General features: G+C 38.0%; 1 protein-coding gene across 1 annotated transcript in view; it reads left to right on the forward strand.

Annotated features, from left to right (window-relative positions):
- cdh13 (cadherin 13, H-cadherin (heart)) overlaps positions 1-21,243 on the forward strand; it is a 326,125-nt gene that overhangs the window by 80,055 nt on the left and 224,827 nt on the right. The window contains exon 6 of the mRNA XM_055155478.1: positions 19,303-19,447. Within this exon, the coding sequence (XP_055011453.1) occupies positions 19,303-19,447 (145 nt within the window). The remainder of the gene's footprint in view (positions 1-19,302; positions 19,448-21,243) is intronic.

The raw sequence follows: 21,243 nt of genomic DNA on the forward strand, positions 1-21,243 counted from the left end.
TAATACCATATTGTGAAACTTTCTAGACAAAGTTCTAACACTTCCATGAAGAAAAGCAGTTGCTGTACCTTCCTCAAGAAAAGTTCCACAATGTACTTTTAAATATTATTGGCAAATGGCCATAACTTGAGTATGAAGCAACATACATCTTCACAAGCCAAGTATAACTATCAACTGTTTGCATTCAGAACAGTTTCCTCAGTTATTCAGCTAAATATACTCAGACTTCATAAAAGGAAAATATTACATGTCACAAAAAAACTGTCAGAGCCACTATTAATGTAGGTTTTAGCCTGTGTGATCCAGCCCTGACAAGCCTCTTATGTAGTTTATAGAAGAGCGGAGTGCATTAGTGCAGTTGGAAGGTACAATAACTGCTGACAGCTCCATCCTATACTCCCACCCAAGAAGGTTTAACTGTGGATCCATATATTCTCCAAAAACAGCAGCTAATTTCTACTAATCCTTGCTTTACACAGCGCATGCAGACAAAGATGCTAGTTAAGGCGTTTCAGTGCAGCTTCCCTCAGATATTAAAATTCGTAACTGTGTAAGCAGTAAGCGCTAGAGGCTTTTCTCATTTTTGCGCACAACACAGCATTTATTAATTCAGTGAGTTTGCAAGATCTAGTGTGTTCCTTGTAGCTTTGCTGTTTGTTGGAAATGTATTGCTGTCCCCTATATTGCCCTTATGAGCTGTTTATTGTTCTTGCTTGTCTTGTTCAAGGAGAACTGGGTTAATGTGGAAAACTTATGGAGCAGAAAAGGTCATGAAAAAAGCCCCAGCCCACGCAGTGATTATATGACTGCAGCTGAAGGTTGTATTAATGACAGTACTTCTATCTAACAAAGGTAGAGTTCAAATCGGTGTCTATAGTGATGACTACATGCTGGCCAGTCGCAAGCATCAACATTGTGAAATCATTTGATCACCTGATGTAGATTTGGTTTTCTTCTAGTCTTGTTCAAGTGCAGGTTTTGTTTAGTCACAGTTTTTCCTGTCTCTAATAAACCATAATGGGGTGAATCCATACAAAATAATGATATCTCTGAATTTTAAATACAGCAGGAATTCAGTCTGGTCACCACTCCCTCCACTGCACTTCTAGGCAGGCTCAAACAAAGCCGTGCAGATTTGTTTATTTCAGTGATGTATGTGAAACCAAGGAGCTCACTGATTGTTGAACCATTTTGCAACTAAATGAAATTTCTCTGACCTCAAATTAAGTTTACACTAAACAAAATCTAGCAAGTTAAAATTACTTCAATTAAGAAAATGTTTTTTTCGTGATTTGAGTAAATTTCACTTGACAAATAAAATTATCTGCCAGTGGAACAAGACAAGTTAAAATATGAAAATGCATCATGCTGCACTTAAAATAAGAAAAACAACTTTTTTTGCTCTTAAAATAAACAAAATCTAATGTTATTTGAATTAAGAAAAACACTCTTATTGCATTAGTAGATCATTTTACTTGTTAAGTTGAATCGACTCAAATAAAGTAAAATAATTTAACTCATTTTAATTTAATTACCATATTTTGCGCACTATAGGGCGCTCTGGATTATAAGGCGCCATTGAATGGTATATTTTCGAACTTTTTTCACTTATAAACTGCACCGGACTATAAGGCACATTAAACGAAACACAACAGTTAGATAAGTCAGTCAAATTTTATTTCACAATAACTCTTCACCTTGTTCAACTGTAACGCGTAAAAAAAATACTGTCTGAGAGCGCATTCACAATAACTCATACTTGTTCAAACAGTTGGGCGATTACGGCGTCCGGCACGCCCGCATCCCTCTCCTCATTATCCGAGTCAGTGTTGTTACTGTTCCCTGGCAGTTCAGTGATGATTCTGGTTTTCGTGAAAGCTCGCACCACAGTTGATACTGATCCTTAGCCCAGGCGTCCACGATCCATTGGCAGATCGTGGAGTAAGTCGCTCTCTGTCTCCCTGTTTTGGTGAATGTGTGTCACCTTCTCTCATCCACTGCTCCCACGCAGCTCACACTTTAACTTTATAATAGCTTTGAGTTTAAAATCTGCATACTAAAGTCATACTAAGACACCCGAATAAATTGATACATAAGGTGCTCTGGATTATAAGACGCCCATCTGACCTCAGTGACCAGACTCACATCTTCGTAAGCTACTCGAGAAGTGTGTAGGAAGGCAAGAGAAGGCACACACACAGACTGTATGAAGAGTTGGACTAAGTGAGTGTGACGTCACCCATAGTGTTCGGCTCCAGTCAAATGAAGCTCATGGTGCTGCGGTTAGGAGCAAATTTGGAGCCAGTTCCAGATCAGGCAGGAAGTAAAATAAAAACACCAGGGCCATGCAGAGATAGTTAATAGAAACATTTTAAGATCAAACAGTTATAGAGAGAGAGTCGACAATTTTTCAATATAAGGTCAATAGAAAAGAGTCGATGGAGCCTGAAATATGCATCCCAATATGTGTGGCCTCTAGAAGGTTAGCTATGTCCATTTATATACAGTCTATGTACCTGTACGCCCATTAAACTTCATAAGAAACATTACCAAACAAATCCCTACTAATAATTCAGTAAATATTACAAGATCACTAAACATTATGCCTATGTTCTGGCCCACACTTGCAGCTTCAGCAGAGCAGCAGTGCAATGGAAAGCCTCATTTACAGTACACATGGGGCTTTATGAAGGTTATGGCCACAGACAGGTGAGACCCGTTGTCCAAATCCCTCCGCTGTTTTCTGCTTGGCTGGACTGTAATTTCCTGGGCTTTGGAGAGCAGGATACGCTGGCCTGCACACAGGAAAACAGGGCCCATGTGCTCTTAGCCCCTGTATGTCAGCCAGAGATAAAAGACACGCACGGACACACCATACAGCCGCCACCATCTCCCACCAAACAGACCTGCTATAATGGCTGCTGTACCTTTAAGAAATAGAACAGCAATATTTCTGGTCACACTCCATCGCTTTTCTCTGATTACCACTCTGGTCTATAATTTGGCACTTTTCTCTAATACTTGTCAAGTTTTGTGACCTCCTGCGGCGCGTTCTGTTCATGTTTGTTGGCATTATAAAATACGGAGATCAGGCGTAATGTGAGGTTGGACTTAAAGCAATAACATCAAGTAGATTTTGATTTCTTTTGAGAGTGAGATGAAGGGAACTTAAAAACATCTTGTTAACAAAGATGTCTGGCTAAAATAAATCAAAATAAAGCTGTCATAACTGAAGGCACAATGAATGTTAGGAGAAAAAGAGCCTTGAAGGTGTTGTAACCAATTTTTACTCTTCAAAGTTATTTCTCACTTTTTCACACTACCTTATGTCTTCCAAGTTTCCTAATTATTCACCGCTATGAATTTATAATTGCTTTTTACAACTTCAGAGACCAGAGTGGAGTCTTGTTGTGATGGCGGTAACAAATAGCATGCTAATATTCACTTCCTGATTGTTAGTACATGCAGACAGTACACAGTAAACTTCTTTTGACCTCAATATGTCTGTAGTGAGACAAGACAGATTTTGCTCAGATACATGAGTACAGGACCTTTAATTATTGGAGTAGGTGTAACTTGAACCACATTATCATTTTAATTATTATAACCCAAAAAAGAGGCCTATTTTGTATAGTGACCTTAAACTTTTAATGAAAAACGTATGCATACTTTCTCTATTAACTAAGTGAATCTTCCTTGGTGATGGACTTTTAATCAATAAAATAAAAGTGGTGACCAACTCTGACATGTTCCTGAAGTTTTCTTCATTCTTTTACAGTAATCCTTTCCCCTCCTGGTCAGGATCACTGCCTTCCTCTTTGAGTTTGTGTGTTGATCTCGCTCTTCGTGAGTCCACCCAAACTCCCTGCAGTCACAGCACAGTGACTTGCCTAAAAGATAACCTGATTAAAGTGCCCATGGCCTGTTACTCCGCCTGGGGCATGGGGGCTTCTAATTCGCCCTGTCCACCTCCTGCAGGGGCACATGGCACTACCCAGAATGCACTGCATCTCTTACCGGGGCAGATCCTCTTTCAGTTGTGCTCACCAGAGACTGTCACTTTGCCAGAAATAAGCGGCTACAATGGCCGCCGCTGACCGCAGAAGTCATGCAATGCTGTAAAATGGGTCAGGGCACTTTACCTGAGGGAAGCGCACAGTAATTACAGTAAGAAGAGACAAATGTACTGCTATTTATACCACCAAGGAGCAGCTTTTGATGGAGACACAGTTTCATTCAAACACAAGAAGTTATTATTATTATTATTATTATTATTATTATTATTATTTACTTAATATTTTGGATGTAACTTTTTTGATTCACCGCATGACATGTGGGTCTGGTCAAGCGGTAACGGAGGGAAACGGGCAGATTTTTTACATTCAAATAGCTCTTATTCAGAAACTAGAGGGACTATTGAAATAAGTAAGGTATTAGAATGTAGGAAAGAGTTAGCACTCCAACAGGGTAAAGTTAGGGTGACCATATTTCTGTTTGTGATTTTTTGTGTGTGCAATTTTGCAATTTTTTACAGCGTATGAACGCATATTGTGTATTACAGGTGGGTAGTAATTACACACAGGTGGGTCAGGACTAAACCAGGTCTAAACCAGGACTAAGAGACATAAGAGAGAAAACGCTGAGCAGTTTGTCCGCAAAGCGCGATCGGGCAATTGCCGCGTTTAACTCCGTGAGGTGCAGAGCTGAGCCGGTCCATTCTCCTGCGTCACCTCAAAGCCCGTCCTGACGGTGAGTCCTGTTTCAGTTCTGGTTTAGTCCTGTTTTAGTCCTAGTTCAGTTGTGGATTAGTCCTCCTCTTCAGTCCTGGAATCAGTCCTGGGTTAGTCCTGGTTTAGTCTTGGTTCAGTCCGTGGCGTAGGCAGCGCAAAAGTTTGATATTATCTCGGGTTTACGGGCAGGTGCAGTCCTGTACTGCATGGTTGCATTGTTGTACTGCGCGGGTGCGGTGTTGTACTGGGGGTCTCCAAAAATTGACCCGTGCGGGACTCTGCACTGTCGGCTCCATTATGGAATAAATGAATCTTCAGTTTGTTACATAAAGAAGGAGGAAAATAACACAAGGACGACAGCAGCAATAAGTTTTAAGAAGGAAGTAAAAAGGGTTGCACCTGTCCTGTCTGAGAAAAGTGTATAAAGTTTGTGCTGAGGGTTTTTACAGCGTTAACACAGATAGAATAATTGTAAAATATAAAGTTGACGACTTCGCAGATTTCACCTATCGCGGGTTATTTTTAGAACATAAACCCCACAATAAACGAGGGACACTGTCCTCTCACCTCACAACCTGTGCACATGGACTCACACTAAAACGGAGAATTTCTTGTACAAGTCATTGTTAAATGCGCATTTATGCTTCGGTATGTTGCAGACTGACCGACTGTTTGTGTTTGCTCACTCCTTCTGAGTCACAGACGCTACGAGAGACGCTCAGTTTAATGAGCGGTACGGAAAACCCGGACATTTGCATCACTTTATAAAAACCCGGACGCCCCGGACATGACGCAAAATACGGACATGTCCGGGGAAAAACGGACGTTTGGTCACCCTAGTAAAGTTAACCCTGCGATATTCTTTCAATTTGTTGACAAAAATTTTTAAAACTCATGTTGGTAACGGAGGGAATGAAATATGCAGCACTTTTTGGGCAATAAATTCAAACAGTGATAACTAGCGGTTCTCACTTACATATCCTTAACAAACTGGTTTGAATATTTGCTTAATATAATTTTCTACCATATGGTACAAGATTAAGTTGAAAAACCTTTTATTTTTTGAGTAATGAGATTTTTTAGTAGAAGGTGCATGATTTTGCATAATTTGTCAGCTTTTTTCTTCCGAATACTTTAATATTACTTCAAAATGAAAGGAAACTATTTTTATAAAACATGTCAGTCCTTCCAAGCAAATTTTTATCATTTTAAATACATAAAAAAAATAAAAATCATGTATCTTCATCAACAGTTCAAAGATCGAATAACACAAGATATGATGAAATACATCAATTTATTTACATGATTTGCAGGTCTTTGATATTTGGGAAATAATTTTTGTTCACTTTAGAACCAAAAATGGTACAGAAAAAAGGTAAACAGTTTCATAAACTAGAGAACATATGTATCTGTTGAATACATTTTTATATCAGATGCATTAACTTGAATTTTGGCCTTGCTGTATACTTCTGCTTGACCGGGCCCATGTGCGTTATTATATTGTGATTTGGGCACTTTGTTTAGACACACAGTCACATCAGATCTCCCTTAAATTTATTCATTTACAAATGGTTTTATAGCTCATAAATACCTATAGAAACAGGCATTCTGACTCTGAGCGGTTGCACCTTCACAGATAGAATGGTTTAATGCCATACTCTGAAACATTCCAGACAAAGCAATAACAAATCCGCAAAGAAAAACAGGTGGTGGACCCAGAAAAGTTAAACAGTGGACTTGAAAGAGAGCAGTAAAGGCTTTGTACTTGATTTTTACTGTAACAGAACTAGTTAATTTGCTTGCAGTGGTCCAATCTCATTTCTCACTTTCTTAACACTTTTAATTATTCACTGTGATGCATTTATACACTTTTCACAACTTTCAGAGATAAAAATAACTAGCATGCTAACAGCTCATTTTCTTGCTCATTAAATATATAAAGGCTCTAATTAGATGCAGATGACAGTGTAAGATAATTTTCAACTATACGCTGCTTTTAAAGTATATCTACATCAGTGTATACCAGCTCTGAGGGCAAGAGGATTTTACTCTCTTATGAATCTAGGCTCAAGGAGAAGTGCCACAGTTATAAAAGTCATGTTTTTTAAGTTATCTTTTATTCAACAAAATTAAATTCAGAAAAACAAGTTTGACCCAATAATATTCTTGAAAATAGCACAACACATTCAAATTCTCAGTTCATGTGATGAAAATAAAATAGCTGTCAAGATAACAGTGCACTTCCGTATTCAGGGAGCATAAAAAGGTTCTAATTAAATACAGACATTATACAGGACCATTTTAAACCTTGAGCTGCTCTTTACAATATATCTATACCAGGTCTAAAGGCGAGACAGTTTTACTCTTTCACAAATGAAAGCTCAAGGAAAAGCACCACATTTATTATAAAAGTCATGTTTTTAATTTATCTTTAATTTAATCAAATGAAATTCAGAAAAACAAGTTTAACCCAATAATATTCTTGAAGATGGTACAGCATATTCAAATTCACAGCCAGTATATTGAAAACGGCACCATTGACATGAGTGAGAACAGAGCTGAATCGTCACCTAAGAGTGTGACCAAGGCCAGGCTGGGGGACATTGAATTATAGCTTAAGAGAGGAGCTTCTATTTTGTACAATGATACACCAGGGAGAGCCTTTGTGTCTCTTCGTGGCTTTCTGAAGTAGGCTTATTTTTTATCGTAGCGCATGGCCAGCTGAATAAAAGATTTTCTTTGGAAGCTATACTTTAAACCGTGCTCTCTGTGCTGACCTCCCATCTACCGCACCATCTCTGTCGGCCTCAGAGGAACATCCATTTATATCTTTAGTGACATTCTCTCAGCCCCTTCTTTTGATGTAATGAGGAACATTTCACATCCGGCGGTCACATGACGCCAAACGCAGACAGCGATGCTCAGTGCAGTCTGTTTGCCTCATACAGTACAGGCAGACTGAAGAGGATTGAAAAAGGTCCTATATTACACAGAATGGACTCTTGCGGGGTGGAGGGGCCATCACCTGCTTGTTTCTATGGACATGTCATTGCTCTGCCTGGAATGTTCCACAGTATGACATTAAACCGCTCTGCTTTACATTTATTCCATTCTAGTGGTTTCTGTAGCTCAAAAATACCTTGAAAAACAAGTAATCTGACTGTAAGTGGGGTTGCCTCTCCACAGATCTGACCCATAACTTGATCTGGTTTGGTCTATATGAAGATAGAAAGGTTTAATGCCATATTGTGAAGCATTCCAGACAAAGGAAGAAAAGCATTTGATGGACTCTCCACCAGAATGTTGTGACCTCATCAAAAGATTTGGGTAATCTTTTATTATTAGTCTGTCAATATAGCAAGCTCAAAATGCTCTGTTCCACATTGTGATGCCACGAAGCAGTAGTTGTCAAGTTAAGATACCTTTTTTACCTTTAGTTCAGAAGAGATTGGCAAATTCCTGGGCTGAAAGTATCCAAATGATTCAAGTGAAGATGTATGAAGTTTAAAAGCACAGTGGAGTACTTCCTATATTACCACATGGCATCACACGGTCTTTTCTGTTTGAGAGAAAAACTTAGTATTGTTCAGTTTTAGTGAGATCTGCTCATGCATTATAAATCTCTTACAATTCTATGGACGAGTAGTTCTAGTTTTATGGGTCATTCATTAGTGGCACTAGGTGCTCTCTGGACTGACCATTATATGTTCTTTTTCTAACTAAAAAACTAAAAATGTGCTCCTAAACAGAGGTGGGTAGACTATCAACCAAACAAACAAGCTGTGGACCTCCTCCAGAAAAGTTACACAGTACACCTTTAATATTGTCAACATTAGCTTTTGTCACACACAGTGAAAAGAGTAAGCAAAACCTTTACTCAAGTAAGAGAACTGTTACACTGTAAAATATATTCCCCATGCATGGCTCTAGAAATGACTATAAACTACTAAGTAAAAGGTTATTAAAAGGTTTACCAGAATACCGCCCACCTCTGCTCATTAAAGGGCCCATATTATACTATTCTCTGATATATATTGTAATGTTGTTTCCTTATCACAAACATACCTGGAGTTGTGTTTTGTTTCATTCACAAGTTCTGCATATTTAGACTGTGTTTTTCTCTCAAACAGAAAATCCCATTCCACCTTGTGATGTCATGTGATATTACAAGAAGTTCTCTACTCTGTGCTAAACTCCATACACCTTCACTAGAATCATTTTGATAATTTCAGATCTGGAATGAGCAGTTTCTATTGAACTAAAGATAAAAAGTACCTTGAAATCTGCTGTTACTTGACATTAAAAGGGTGAACAAAGCATTTTGAGATTTAGAGATGTACACAGACTAATAATAAATAGTTAATCAAGTATGTGTAAATGAGACAAAACACAAGTCCAGGTATGTTTTTGAGGAGATAACAACACTGTAACATAGCTTAAAGCTCACACGAGTCAATTTAGTGTAATATAGGACCTTTATCACCTAATCACCCTGGCCACATGACGTTGAAAAAGCCTCATCTGCCATGTTTGTATCCATTGACAACCGCCCTCCAAGCCGTCGTGTGGGGCATAAATTCAGTATAGAAAAACATAGAGTTATTTGAAGCGAGATGCAACAGATGCTCACAAGTCAGTTTAGCATCTCTTTGTCTACAGTGTGGAGGTGTTTTTCATTGTAGAGACTGGAGAGAGCTGGAAAGGAAAGCAAAACTCATACCCCACTGTTCTCACACCTTGACGCTCTGTGGAAGGAGGCTTGTGGAAATTTGGGGAGCAGACAGAAGAGCTTTTGAACGCCACTGCACGCTCGGTGGGTGGGACATGAAAGTCACTCTGCTTTTGAGCAATTTGAAAATGGCATAGCAGCCCGCTTACTGCTCAATGGGAAGCTCTTACAAAGAACATATACAAGATTGCTTGGCTTTTAGATGCATACGGATATATAGCATCTTATGGCTGTTTTGGAGAGGATATGTGCTTCTGTTAGTCTTTTTTTTTTTTTTTTCAGGGCAGCTGTGGCTAGAAATATCTCTCTACTGAGTCTGAAGTGGATGAATAATGTGATGTAAAGTGCTTTGGGTTTGAAAGATGCAAATTCCAATTTATAATACTAATAAATTATTAAAGCCACAGTATAAAAGCATGACTCTTTTTTTTTTTTTTTTAATTGCTGTGAAATAAAAAAAACAAAACAAAAAACTGGTTTGCATCTCCGTAAACCTGTTATTTTTTGATAATATTACACAATATGGCATAAAGTATATCTGTCTCCATGAAGAAGGTTCTGAAATATATATTTTAATTGACTATTTCAATGGACTCATGCCATCTCCACATTGTACCTTAGTAATAAGACTGTAATTTCAAGCTAATAATACCTCTTGTGAAAAAGTCAAATTAAAAGTGTCAGAAATCCAATCATTAGGTGTTGCATTATATTCCCATTGGATGAATAAACTGATTCCCTTTTGTCATTTTATCAACTTGCTCCTAAATTACACGGTATTGCATTTTGACAGTCTCTACAATACAGTTCATCATACTCACTCTTTTCATGGACTTTCCACAAATGGCGTGAGTTTCTCAGGATGAGGCGAGTGCAGGAGGAGCACAGCATGAGCTGATAACAGGCGAGCCACATGAGTGTTCCAGCGGTCGCTCTGGGATCTTAAAAAAGCACCGCGCTGCCTTTGAATCCTGCGCCCCGCCAAAGGGAGGACTACATGAATGGCTCAGGAAGAGATGAATGCTGAGTGACTGTGAAATGAGGCAAAGGGAGGAAACAGAGAGGCTCCATATCTGCATTAGATTTTTCAACGCATGCTTCTTCACTTCCTCTTTCTTGTCCCTGATTAAAGCTATGATCAGGCTGCCACAATGAACCCATGACCAAATCGACTGACACTCCACCACACACCTTTCCCTATATTCTATAATGCAATCAATCCATGGAGATACAATGGATTTTTCTACAATCCCAATTCCCCAGAAGCTGTTTCTTGAAGATTAATCCAGGATTTTGATTAAGGTTTCATCAATTTTCATGAACTGCGGAGACATGTCATAAGCTATGTGTATGTGTATACATGTGCACGTGTGCATGTGCATGTGTGTGTGTGTGTGTGTGTATGTGCCTGACCTTCTGAGTCCAACTGGAAAGACCAGAATTATCTCAAAAAAGGTCTAGGAAAAACGTCCTCCCAAATGCCATACCAAGATGCATTTGGACCATTTAACAAGCTCCTCATTGATCTAGTGTATGCCATATCTTAAAATATCATATCCCTTGTACAATTTTATATATTTCCTACAAGCAAACCCAGCATCAGTATTCTAATTGTGGAAGTCTGCCTAAAGGCAGGCACAGTGCAATCCTTTACTGAATTAAACACAATCTTAGAGAGAAGTCAGTGGCCTTTGGGCCCACGTAGATGCTAATTTTAAGTCTTGTGCTGATATGAAGCAAAGATTCTCATTTTGCTAACAGGCAAATGATGAACCACTACTTAATTGTCTGTAATAAGCCACCACAGGCTTAAGCGCAATGTTTGTATCACAGATTTGCCAGTTTTAGAAATCCCTTTTTGCACATTGCAAAAATGTGTCAATAGGCTAATTAGATACAGCTCATCTACAAGGATTTTAATATTGGGTTCACTTTCTTCCCTGTGTTTACGGAGTGTGCTGCACAGCCAGCTCCCAGAGGAACTAGAACTGATGTTGGTTCAGTTTCCACACTGTGAGGCAGAGCTCATACATGCTCCAGTCTACACCTATGTTCTGTCTACATGCTCCAGTGTGCAGCCCTACAGTATTCACAGTATCTCATCTTACATTCTCTTCTAGCACAATCTACGTTAGCACCTATACATCTTCTCTTTAAACCAGTTTAGCAAAGTACTAAAAAGTACAGTCTTGTGTTCTCACTCATCCATCAACCTCTAATGAGCCTTAAGAATGAAATCTGTGAAAAGAGACACATTATAAGGGTCCACCTAACAGACAGAGCAATATTAATTTCACCTTTTTTCACTCTGTGCATATACATAATGAATGCCTAATGTGCATGTCATCAGATGGCTATAGACCGTGTGCAGTCATTATCAGTATCTTATAAATGGACGGGGAAATCAGCATTGCAGATTTCAAGAGAAAGTCTGACAGATAGTTTCTTTTAAGCAGTTTTATATGATTTTTTTACATCCTAAAATGTTCAAAATATAAAATATATCCATGTGATCCACAGGTATCATTGACTGTATAGAACTCAAAAGCATAATATATCTTATTTCAATAATGAGCCCGTCGCTATTTCATTGTGTACTGTATGTAAGATTGTTTGAGGCTTGCACACATTTGCACATGCACAGTTTGACTTTCCACGCAGCAGGTCTGAGCTGTAATGAGGACATTAGCTGTGAGGCGCTGTGCATCAGATCATTTAAATGGAAGATCACACCAACAACACAGCCATAACCTGTTTGGCAGACGGCAGGGAGCTCCCAATCAAACACATGTCATCCTCACTGCACAGAGACGGGAACCATTCACTCAAATGACTTCATTGAGATAAAAAGTGCTAAATAGTAAAGTGCTGTGGTTTTACTCTTCATTGGTTCATTGGTAAAGTAAGGTTAAGGTTAAAGAGGCACAGCTTTCTAAATCAACATTTTGGAGCTTTCTATCATATTATAACATCCCTAAAGCAGAGTCCTGCACCGGGTCGGGTACAGGCAAATAGTTGCTGAAATGGGTGGGTTTTAACGTTCTGGAATTTTACTGGGGGTGTAGTGATAACACACAGGCGGGTCAGGTCTAAATCAGGACTAAACCAGGACTACACCAGGACTAATCTTGGACTTAAGAGAGAGAGAACCCTGAACTCACAGAGCAGGGTGTCCACAAAGCTCGATTGGGCGATGGCTGCACTTACCTTCATGGGGCGTGGAGCTCTGCGCTGGTCCTTTCGCGTGCGGTCACCTGACACTCTATGCAGACGCAACGCCGAGCCCGTCTTACAGTGAGTACTGGTTCATTTCTGGTTTAGTCCTGCTGTAGTCCTGTTTTAGTCCTAGTTCAATCCTGGAATCAGTCCTAGGTTAGTCCTGGGTTAGTTCTGGTTTAGTTCTGGTTTAGTCTGTGGCGTGTGTGGCGCAAAAGTCCAATGTTTCTTCTGCTCACTAAATAATGCCTGTGAAGTGATGATAGTTGAGTCGCATCTGTGAATTTGTATTCGTAATGAAGAAAGCGTAACCGTTTCATCTCATTTCGTGATTGTAATTATTGAAGTCGTAACTTTTCAATTCGTATTGTGATGGATGTTTCAGTTAGAATGCTTTTAATTTTTGTGTGATTTATCAATGGTCATGGGCGGGTAACGGGTGGAATGTTAACGGTTTCTGGGCAGGAGTGGGTTTAACTTTGATAAAATCACGGGTTAACAGGCGAGTGTGGTGCTGTACTGCATGGATATGGGTGGATGTGGGTCTCCAAAAATGGACCCCGTGTAGGATATCTGAAGTGGACATCAGTGCATTTTTGAGTAAAGTTGTTACACCTCCCGAAACCCTCACAAAAAATACACTACAACTTCACAAACCTGGTATGATGTGCAGTAGTTTCATTAGTGAACTGTACGATGATTGTGTTGTGATAGCGCTCTGAAGGAGGAGAACGGGAATTAGCACTGGGAACAATAAGAGCGAGGACTCAAAAAGCCAAAAACAAAACTGGGACTCATTACACATTTTGATATGTCTAGAGCGAACATAGCATTTTCAAAGCAATAAAATGTAACATGGTGATCTAAGTATGTTATATTTTAATACCCTATAGAAATGTAAACCCTCCTTCTTTAAGGTGAGCCTGTACTTTGTTTTAATACACCTGTAGTCTTGCCTGACTTGGCTTGTAGTTTTAGATCTACCACAGAAAACCAGTCTGTACTATATATTTTTTACTGCCGAAGGATAGACTTTTTTACACTCAATCATCGATTTCCTGTAATCCTATTCTACTCACGGAATAGAAAAGTGTAGCTAAAAAGAACTGCAGATTAATAATGTCAGATGTTTTTTTTTTGTTTTTTTTTTATTCCTGGAAATCAGAGTCCAGACATAAGCGGAGTGATCTGAAGCACGTATCATTAGCAGAGAGTCAGCAGATCTGCATGATGGAAACTCAAGATAAATGGTGCTTCTCACAATCAGTCCCTCGTGGTGTATTCCCAGGGCAACGCTACAGCCAGAAGATAGACGAGATGATGTATGACTCCATTAAGTCGCTAACACCTAAAACACTCAGTTCAGATGCATGCGTGCCATCAGTGCCATTACAGTGTACGCTCTGGGCTCCATGGCAACGGTCCACAGATACGAGAGGGAAAAGACCGGAGAAGTGAGAGAGACACCGGAAGAGTGGACTGACCCGTGTGAGAGGGAGAGAGGATGATGTCATGCGTCACTGATAAGAGGAGAACAGGCTGGTAATGTGATGCTATAGATTACACAAGGACCTGCTCTGGGCGTCTGGTGAATGTGACTTTATCCTATAACTAATGAAGGAAGTGAGGTGTTCAGATATGCTCCGACCTCCTGATCTCTGGTTAGCATACTGAGTCCATTTAGATGTCTGGGACAAGATACAATAGATAATTTTGTAGACTTTCACTGGACCAAAGAGACAGCTATATTAATGAGAATAGATAGCTCATGTTTAAGGCAAGACACAGCAGGTGAATAGGAAGAAAATCTTAAAATTAGAGATATCAGCATGAAACGTCTTGTGTTTACACATATAAATGTAAGAAATATAAGTAACTGTACGATTTTCATCATGTAATGTTTTCATATAAAAATCATCATGTGTAAAAATGGCAAAAATTTTAAATTTTTTGGACATTCAAAACAGAAACATGAAAAAAACAGGTTTCAATTTCTTGCTTCTTTTTGTTGTCATATTAGATACAGAAATATGCCTGGCAGGATTTGGGATATCTTATTTCAGGGGTCATCAAACTAAGGCCTGCGGGCCAACTCCAGCCTTCCACACTCCTTTGACCAGCCCCCCAGCCACTTTGCCCCCAAACACTTGAACTGGCCCTATAAGACAATCCTCAAAAGTTATCGTGGCCTGTTTTTTAAAATGACTTTCTGGCAAATAGTAACACATTTGCATATTGTATTTTGTTATGTGAAGAAAGTGTGGCGATTTTCAAAGAATATCATCTGCATTGTCAGGATCATACACTTCCCCCCATCACAGTCAGGAGCGATAATGTGGCCCCCAGAGAAAAAAGTTTAGTGACCCCTATCTTATTTAGTATTTGAGTAAAGGAGATCTGACTGAAAAATTGCCTAAAATGTTGTTAAAACTTTAATAAATCAGACATTGAATTAGATAATCCTTTTGTACACTTCATCATAATCTTTAAATGAAATATCAAAAATATTTCAGTGCGAAGTGGGCAATTGTGTTATTTGCACCTGAAATCTTATATGCTGAGAGACAGAACTGATCAAAAAGCAAAAAGGAAAAGTTTCTTCCTTTGAAATATTCATTATCTACAGACTAGTACTGGAAACATTGATGGAAAAAAATTTAGTTGTGATTACAATTGTGATCCGATTTGTGATTTATGTTTTAATAAAATGTATTTGCATTTAAAGAATTGACAAAAAGACTGAACTATGAACTGACAAAATACAAGAACCACATTTCAGATCATGTTAGTACAGATCTAAACTAGAGGGTTTGCAGGTTTTATGCAGAATAAGGCAGGATCGCTTGTTGTTTGTTTAGGTAAAGACTTTGCAATTTAGGATTACTTAGTGATTCACTAACTGCATCTATTCAAAGTCTGGAGGCCTTTGTACACACTGTATCTAGATCAATGTCAATTTTCTTTTCTAATCACAATCCAGATCAGTGACTTCATACAGACACACAGATTATGTCATTCACAAATTGTATCGACCAGACAAGATAAGACTATAGACTGGATGTTTTATTACATTGTAAACAAGACATAATCTCTTTTAAATCACATTAAGTTATCCCATTACATGCACCTAAACTCTGTCAATCCCTAAAATGATATCATCTACAAAGTTTACGGCTCGCTCTGTTTCAGTTTTTTTTTTTTTTTTTTTTTCTCTCAGCACAGTACATTTCTTACCAGTGCTCTTAACCTAAAATAACTTCCTGGGACATTAATTAGTATAATTAGTGTAATTAGTGTAAATGACAACAAAGGAGACCTCCCATAATGAAAATGTTTTGTCGTTAAGAGCAATTGCTAATTGAATTTTAGAAGCATACCTCAAAAAAGTTTAGAAACACAAGCTAATACACTAATTAACATTTCTGACTGGCAAGATTTTTCAAACCCACTCAGATTTTGCTTTTGACTAAATCATTTTCTTAGATTGTAAATATGTTTGAAGTGTACTGCACAAGAGAATACTGTAATTGTATTTCTGAATCAAGTTGTGCGGTCAAAGTTTGCCTATAGTTTACATGTGCTTATGGAAAATGGCAACTTAAAAACGGTATGGGCTATTCATTGTTAACACATAACATAATTATAATCACCATGTTAACTTGAATTGTTTTGAAAATGATATATTTGTCAAAAACATTCTGAGTCCCTCCTCCCCTTGCTCCCTATGCTAAGTCACTCTCCATTCAGAGTGCTATCACAATCAGCAAGTATTCCACTATTTAAACTACTACACATTGCGTCAGGTTTGTGAAGTTTAAGCGCTTTGTGTTGCACTTTTTGTATGAAAAGTGCTCCATAAATCATGTTTGATTGATTGATGATTGATTTTAGCTTTTTTATTTAGTTATTTTTATTTCATTTATTTATTTATTTATTGTCATGGTTTTGTACATTTATAGAAAATCAGCATGCGACCCACAAGCCTTGGACCAGATTGCACAGCTAACCGTGAAGAGTGTTTGAATAGTGCAGAGGAGAGATCACAGTATTACTCAAACATGCATGGATGACATATAAAACCTGTTGTCTTTTATAAAGGAACATTATAACAAGGTACAAAGCTTCAAAAACTATTTTGAGGAGTGCTAGAGCTGAATCATACACAGGGCATACACCATTTTCAAACTGGCATATTCAGTTCTACAATACTTTCAGTGCAAAGAAATGCCATCTTTTTGTTTTGTCTTATCATAGCAGACCAGGACGATCTAATACAACAACGAAGAATAAACTCAATGGAGAAATTTTATTCTCTGAAAAATCCCTGTCATCGCAAGATACATATTTGCATAGTAAATTACAATAATTGAGTACAAGATAGTGAGCCTATTTAAAGAAAGCAGGCCAAGCAGGGGGCTGACTAAACATGACTGACTTGTCCCATCTTGAATAATTGCTGCAGCTTTGCTTAATTGAAATTTTGCATATTGTAAGTACAGGGAGGAAAGTCTGCAGGCTCCCCAAGGTGAAACTGGGGAATGACTAGCGATGCAGCACAATTGGGTAGAGAATGCATAAATACATAATGTAGGCCAGCCAATTTGCCCGTGGTGCCAAATGAGGTGAAGAGGCATGCTATGGGGGTACGACTGGACTATTTTACAATATATTAGCAACATTTTTTAAACATATTTGACTAATCCGTGGGTGTACATTATATTTTGAATCAGTTTCCTAATAGAAGTTGCAAGGACATTTCACAGCTTTTGTAATGTCACTCATTAAACACTCTTATCATAAACATACCTGGAGTTGTTTTGTTTCATTCAAACATGTTTAACACAGTTCTTCTCTCAAACTGAAAACACTCTGTTCCACTTTATGATGTCATGTGGTCATACAGGAAATGCTCCTCCATGTTTTTAAAATCCATAGACTTTCACTAGAATCATTTAGATAAGTTCAACCCAGGAACTGAGCATTTTGAATTTTGGAGATGTAGACAAACTAATAATAAAGGATTGCTCAAACGTGTGAATGAAACAAAACATAACTCCATGTATGTTTTTGATGAGGTAAAAACATTACAACATGCCTAAAAGCTCACAAGAGTCAATTTTGTGTAATATTGGACCTTTAAATTTGGTGAAATAAACAATTTACTACTGGCAGTTTTAAAAAAGAAAGGTAGTAAATTTAACAGACTTGATGAACCAAATTTAATGTGTGCTTGTAAAAACTCACTTTTCAATTGCTTTGTCATTTTCTCTCTTTTTAACCGGATTCAAATAATGGGTTTGACAATAAATCTGATTGGCTGATTGACGGCATGCTTTGTTCTATTCATTCACTTTACAATCTTCTTACTGTGTTGAGCTAATCTGGCTCTTAATATTGTTACAGCCACTCTTGTCTTGTGAGTTGTCAGTCAGTGTAGAAGCATGTGGTTTAAACGTCCTAAACCTATTGCACAAAACTGACTCTTGTGAGCTTTAAGACATAATGTTGTTATCTCATCAAAAAACATACCTGGAGTTGTGTTTTCTTTTATTCGCACATGTTTGAGTAAGCATTTCTACAGCTCAAAATGCTCTTGTGATGGGGTATATTTCAAGTTAACAGCAACCTTTTGTCATTTGTTTAGTAAAGATTGGCAATACCAGGGTTGACATTATCTAAATGATTTGTAAAGGTGTATTGAAAACACAGTGGAGCACTTCCTGTATTACCACATGACATCACAAAGTGGAACAGGGGAACAGCCTAAATATGCAAAACACAACTTCAGATATGTTTGTGATGAGGAAACAACACTGTAACATAGATCAGAAAAGAGCACTGTTTAATTACAAGTAAAATCAAAGAAGGCCAATCATAGAAGCAGTAATGAGGAAAATACTTTTCATCACAGATCAGAATACATACTATAAAATATGTACACCTTTTATACATTTACATTTCATTATAGTGTAAAAACATGGCAGGATTCAAACAGTTTGTGTTTACCTTACTAAGACTGTGCCTTTTGAAGCCTAAATTGGATGTACTGCAATATATTTCTTTGATTTTAGCAAAGTAAAGTAGTATTTTGAATGCTTACAAATTAAACAGTAACTGAAATATGGTAGCATTGTAAACACATACGTATATTAATTACATACCCACTTTTGCAGATGAGCTTATTCATTGATCAGCATAATTCTTCTTATATTGTTAAACTTCTTAAATGTACTGAGCTCATTCTCCAAAAGGTACAGCTCTGCACAAACAGTGAGAGATACAGGACTACATTCATATCATACAACTGTACAACAACTCACTCTCATGTAAGAGCTAACCTTCCTGTCAGTCATTATTTCATCTTTGCACTGTTTCTCCTTATGACCTCTTGTATATAGCTGAGATATATGTGTATGTATTACTATTTAACTATATGCTTTTATTTTCACTATGCCTTATTTGACACCAGTCTCTTGTTATTTTTCCTGCTTAGTTTGTGATGCAAAAACTATTGGATTTGGATTTGTGTAAGCTACTGTGTCCAAATAATTTCCCTCGTGGATTAATAAAGTTTGTCTAAGTCTAAGTAAGTCTAAATGATCTTGTTATTTCATTTCTTGTTCACAGTTGGAGGTTTCGACCACAGACTTTGCGGGGAACCTGGTGGAAGGGCCGACCATCCTGGTGATCACTGTCATCGACCAGAACGACAACAGACCCATCTTCAGAGAGACGCGGTACACAGGAGAGGTGCTCGAGGGCTCCCCTACAGGTGAGTCACATGTACTGCATACATTACAACACACCTACCATGGCCAAAGTTGTGCTTACATTATTGTTCTATTATTTAGAGATGGAGTTTGATTTTTATTCCCTAATTGTTCTTTTGATAGTTTTAATAGAAGTAGTAGTAGTAGTAGTAGTAGCAGTAGTAGTAGGAGTAGTAGCAGTAGTAGGAGTAGGAGTAGTAGCAGTAGTAATAGTAGGAGGAATATTTAGACTATTGCTTTTGTAGAATGTAGAATGTAGAGGTCAGATGTTTTTTGTGAAGTTCGCATCACATCATTACAAAAGATTATTTTCTTCTCATTAAAGAAATGTATTTTAGTAGCAGCAATGTTAAAAAAAAAAAAAATGCCTTTTGATGTTGCTGGTAAAAGACTGCATTTTGCGTCTGTCACTTTTCCTATGGTGTCATGTTTTAGCTTTATGGCTGTCATGTCTTTAGACGAGCTTTTTGCTGTTGTCATTTCCTCTCCAATTTTCTCATGGGCATTGTCGTCTTCTTGGCAAGTTAAAGTGACAGTTCTATAAATTTCAGTATTCAAAGAAGCAGAAATATGACAAAGTTAGTGAGACACAAAACGCTGTTAAATCAATGGTGATGTCAATGACTTTGAAGCGTAGCTGTTTTAAACTCGTCAGCACCTCCCCCATCAGACCATCAGGAGCTCTCCTCAGTAAATCTTCACATAGCCACATCTGTCACATTCGAAGTATTGATACTGATTTATGTGACAGAGCTGTCAGTGGTCGAGCAAAGCAGTAACTATCACTGTACAGTAATCTATTTCTGGACATGTCTTTGTTCGGTTTGTCATTTCTATATTTCAGAGCATTCCTTCATATATAATTACTTAACTTTTATCATTGGACATGCCATGACAAGTATGAGATCTGTTGCTGAGGGCGAAAAAGTAGAGCTCCCTATGATTTCTCACAGCCTACATATATTTATATCTGTCTATATAGAAGAGAGGTAAGTTCAGTATTGTGCTGTGAAAGGAACAAAGTTTCAAGGGCCTATGCTTGAATCATTTTGATGATTTCAGACCTGGAATTGCAAATCTCTACAGAACAAAAGGTAGCTGTTTACTTGAAAACTACTGCTTCATGACATCATAAGGTGGGACAAAGCATTTTGGTCTTTGGAGATGAAAACAAGGTTACTCAAACATATCTGAATGAAACAAAACACAAATCCAGGTATGTTTTTTCACCAGGTAACAACTTTATAACATGGCTTAAAACTCACAAGAGTCAATTTAACATAATATAGGACTTTTAAATTAATGCCAAGTAAAAATAAATCCAGATTATTCTAAAACAACATGATGAGATGTATGTATGTAATATGTGTCACTAAGAATTCTGGAAAGGACACTGTGTAGATTGGTTGTTTCTGGCTGCACTGTGCCGTCGGTGAAGTCCTGTTTTGGCCTGTCACACTGGCACACAGCGCTGGTGCTGATGATGAAATTAACAGAAATCAGTGGCCTCTGCCTGCGCCCTCCTGCTGTTCACCTGCAGCTGTGCCTCGCTCACACAGTCCTCTAACTGTCCATTTATTTAGATTGCTCCCAAAGATTTTGTCAGCTCCACAGGTGGCACACACAATGTTTTCTCTTTTATTACACGGGCCACTAAAGTACACCAATAAGGCAAAAGAGGCACTGTGAATCTTGAATGTGTGGTTGAGATAGTGTAATGTGATAGTGCACATTCTGTTTTGTTGTGTGTATTAGAAGAATAAACTGACCAGCATCTGTATTTATTAATGTAAACGAC

Source organism: Boleophthalmus pectinirostris, unplaced genomic scaffold (assembly GCF_026225935.1).
Source record: "Boleophthalmus pectinirostris isolate CB_2022bp ecotype Guang Dong unplaced genomic scaffold, ASM2622593v1 HiC_scaffold_2, whole genome shotgun sequence".
Lineage (NCBI taxonomy): Eukaryota > Metazoa > Chordata > Actinopteri > Gobiiformes > Gobiidae > Boleophthalmus > Boleophthalmus pectinirostris.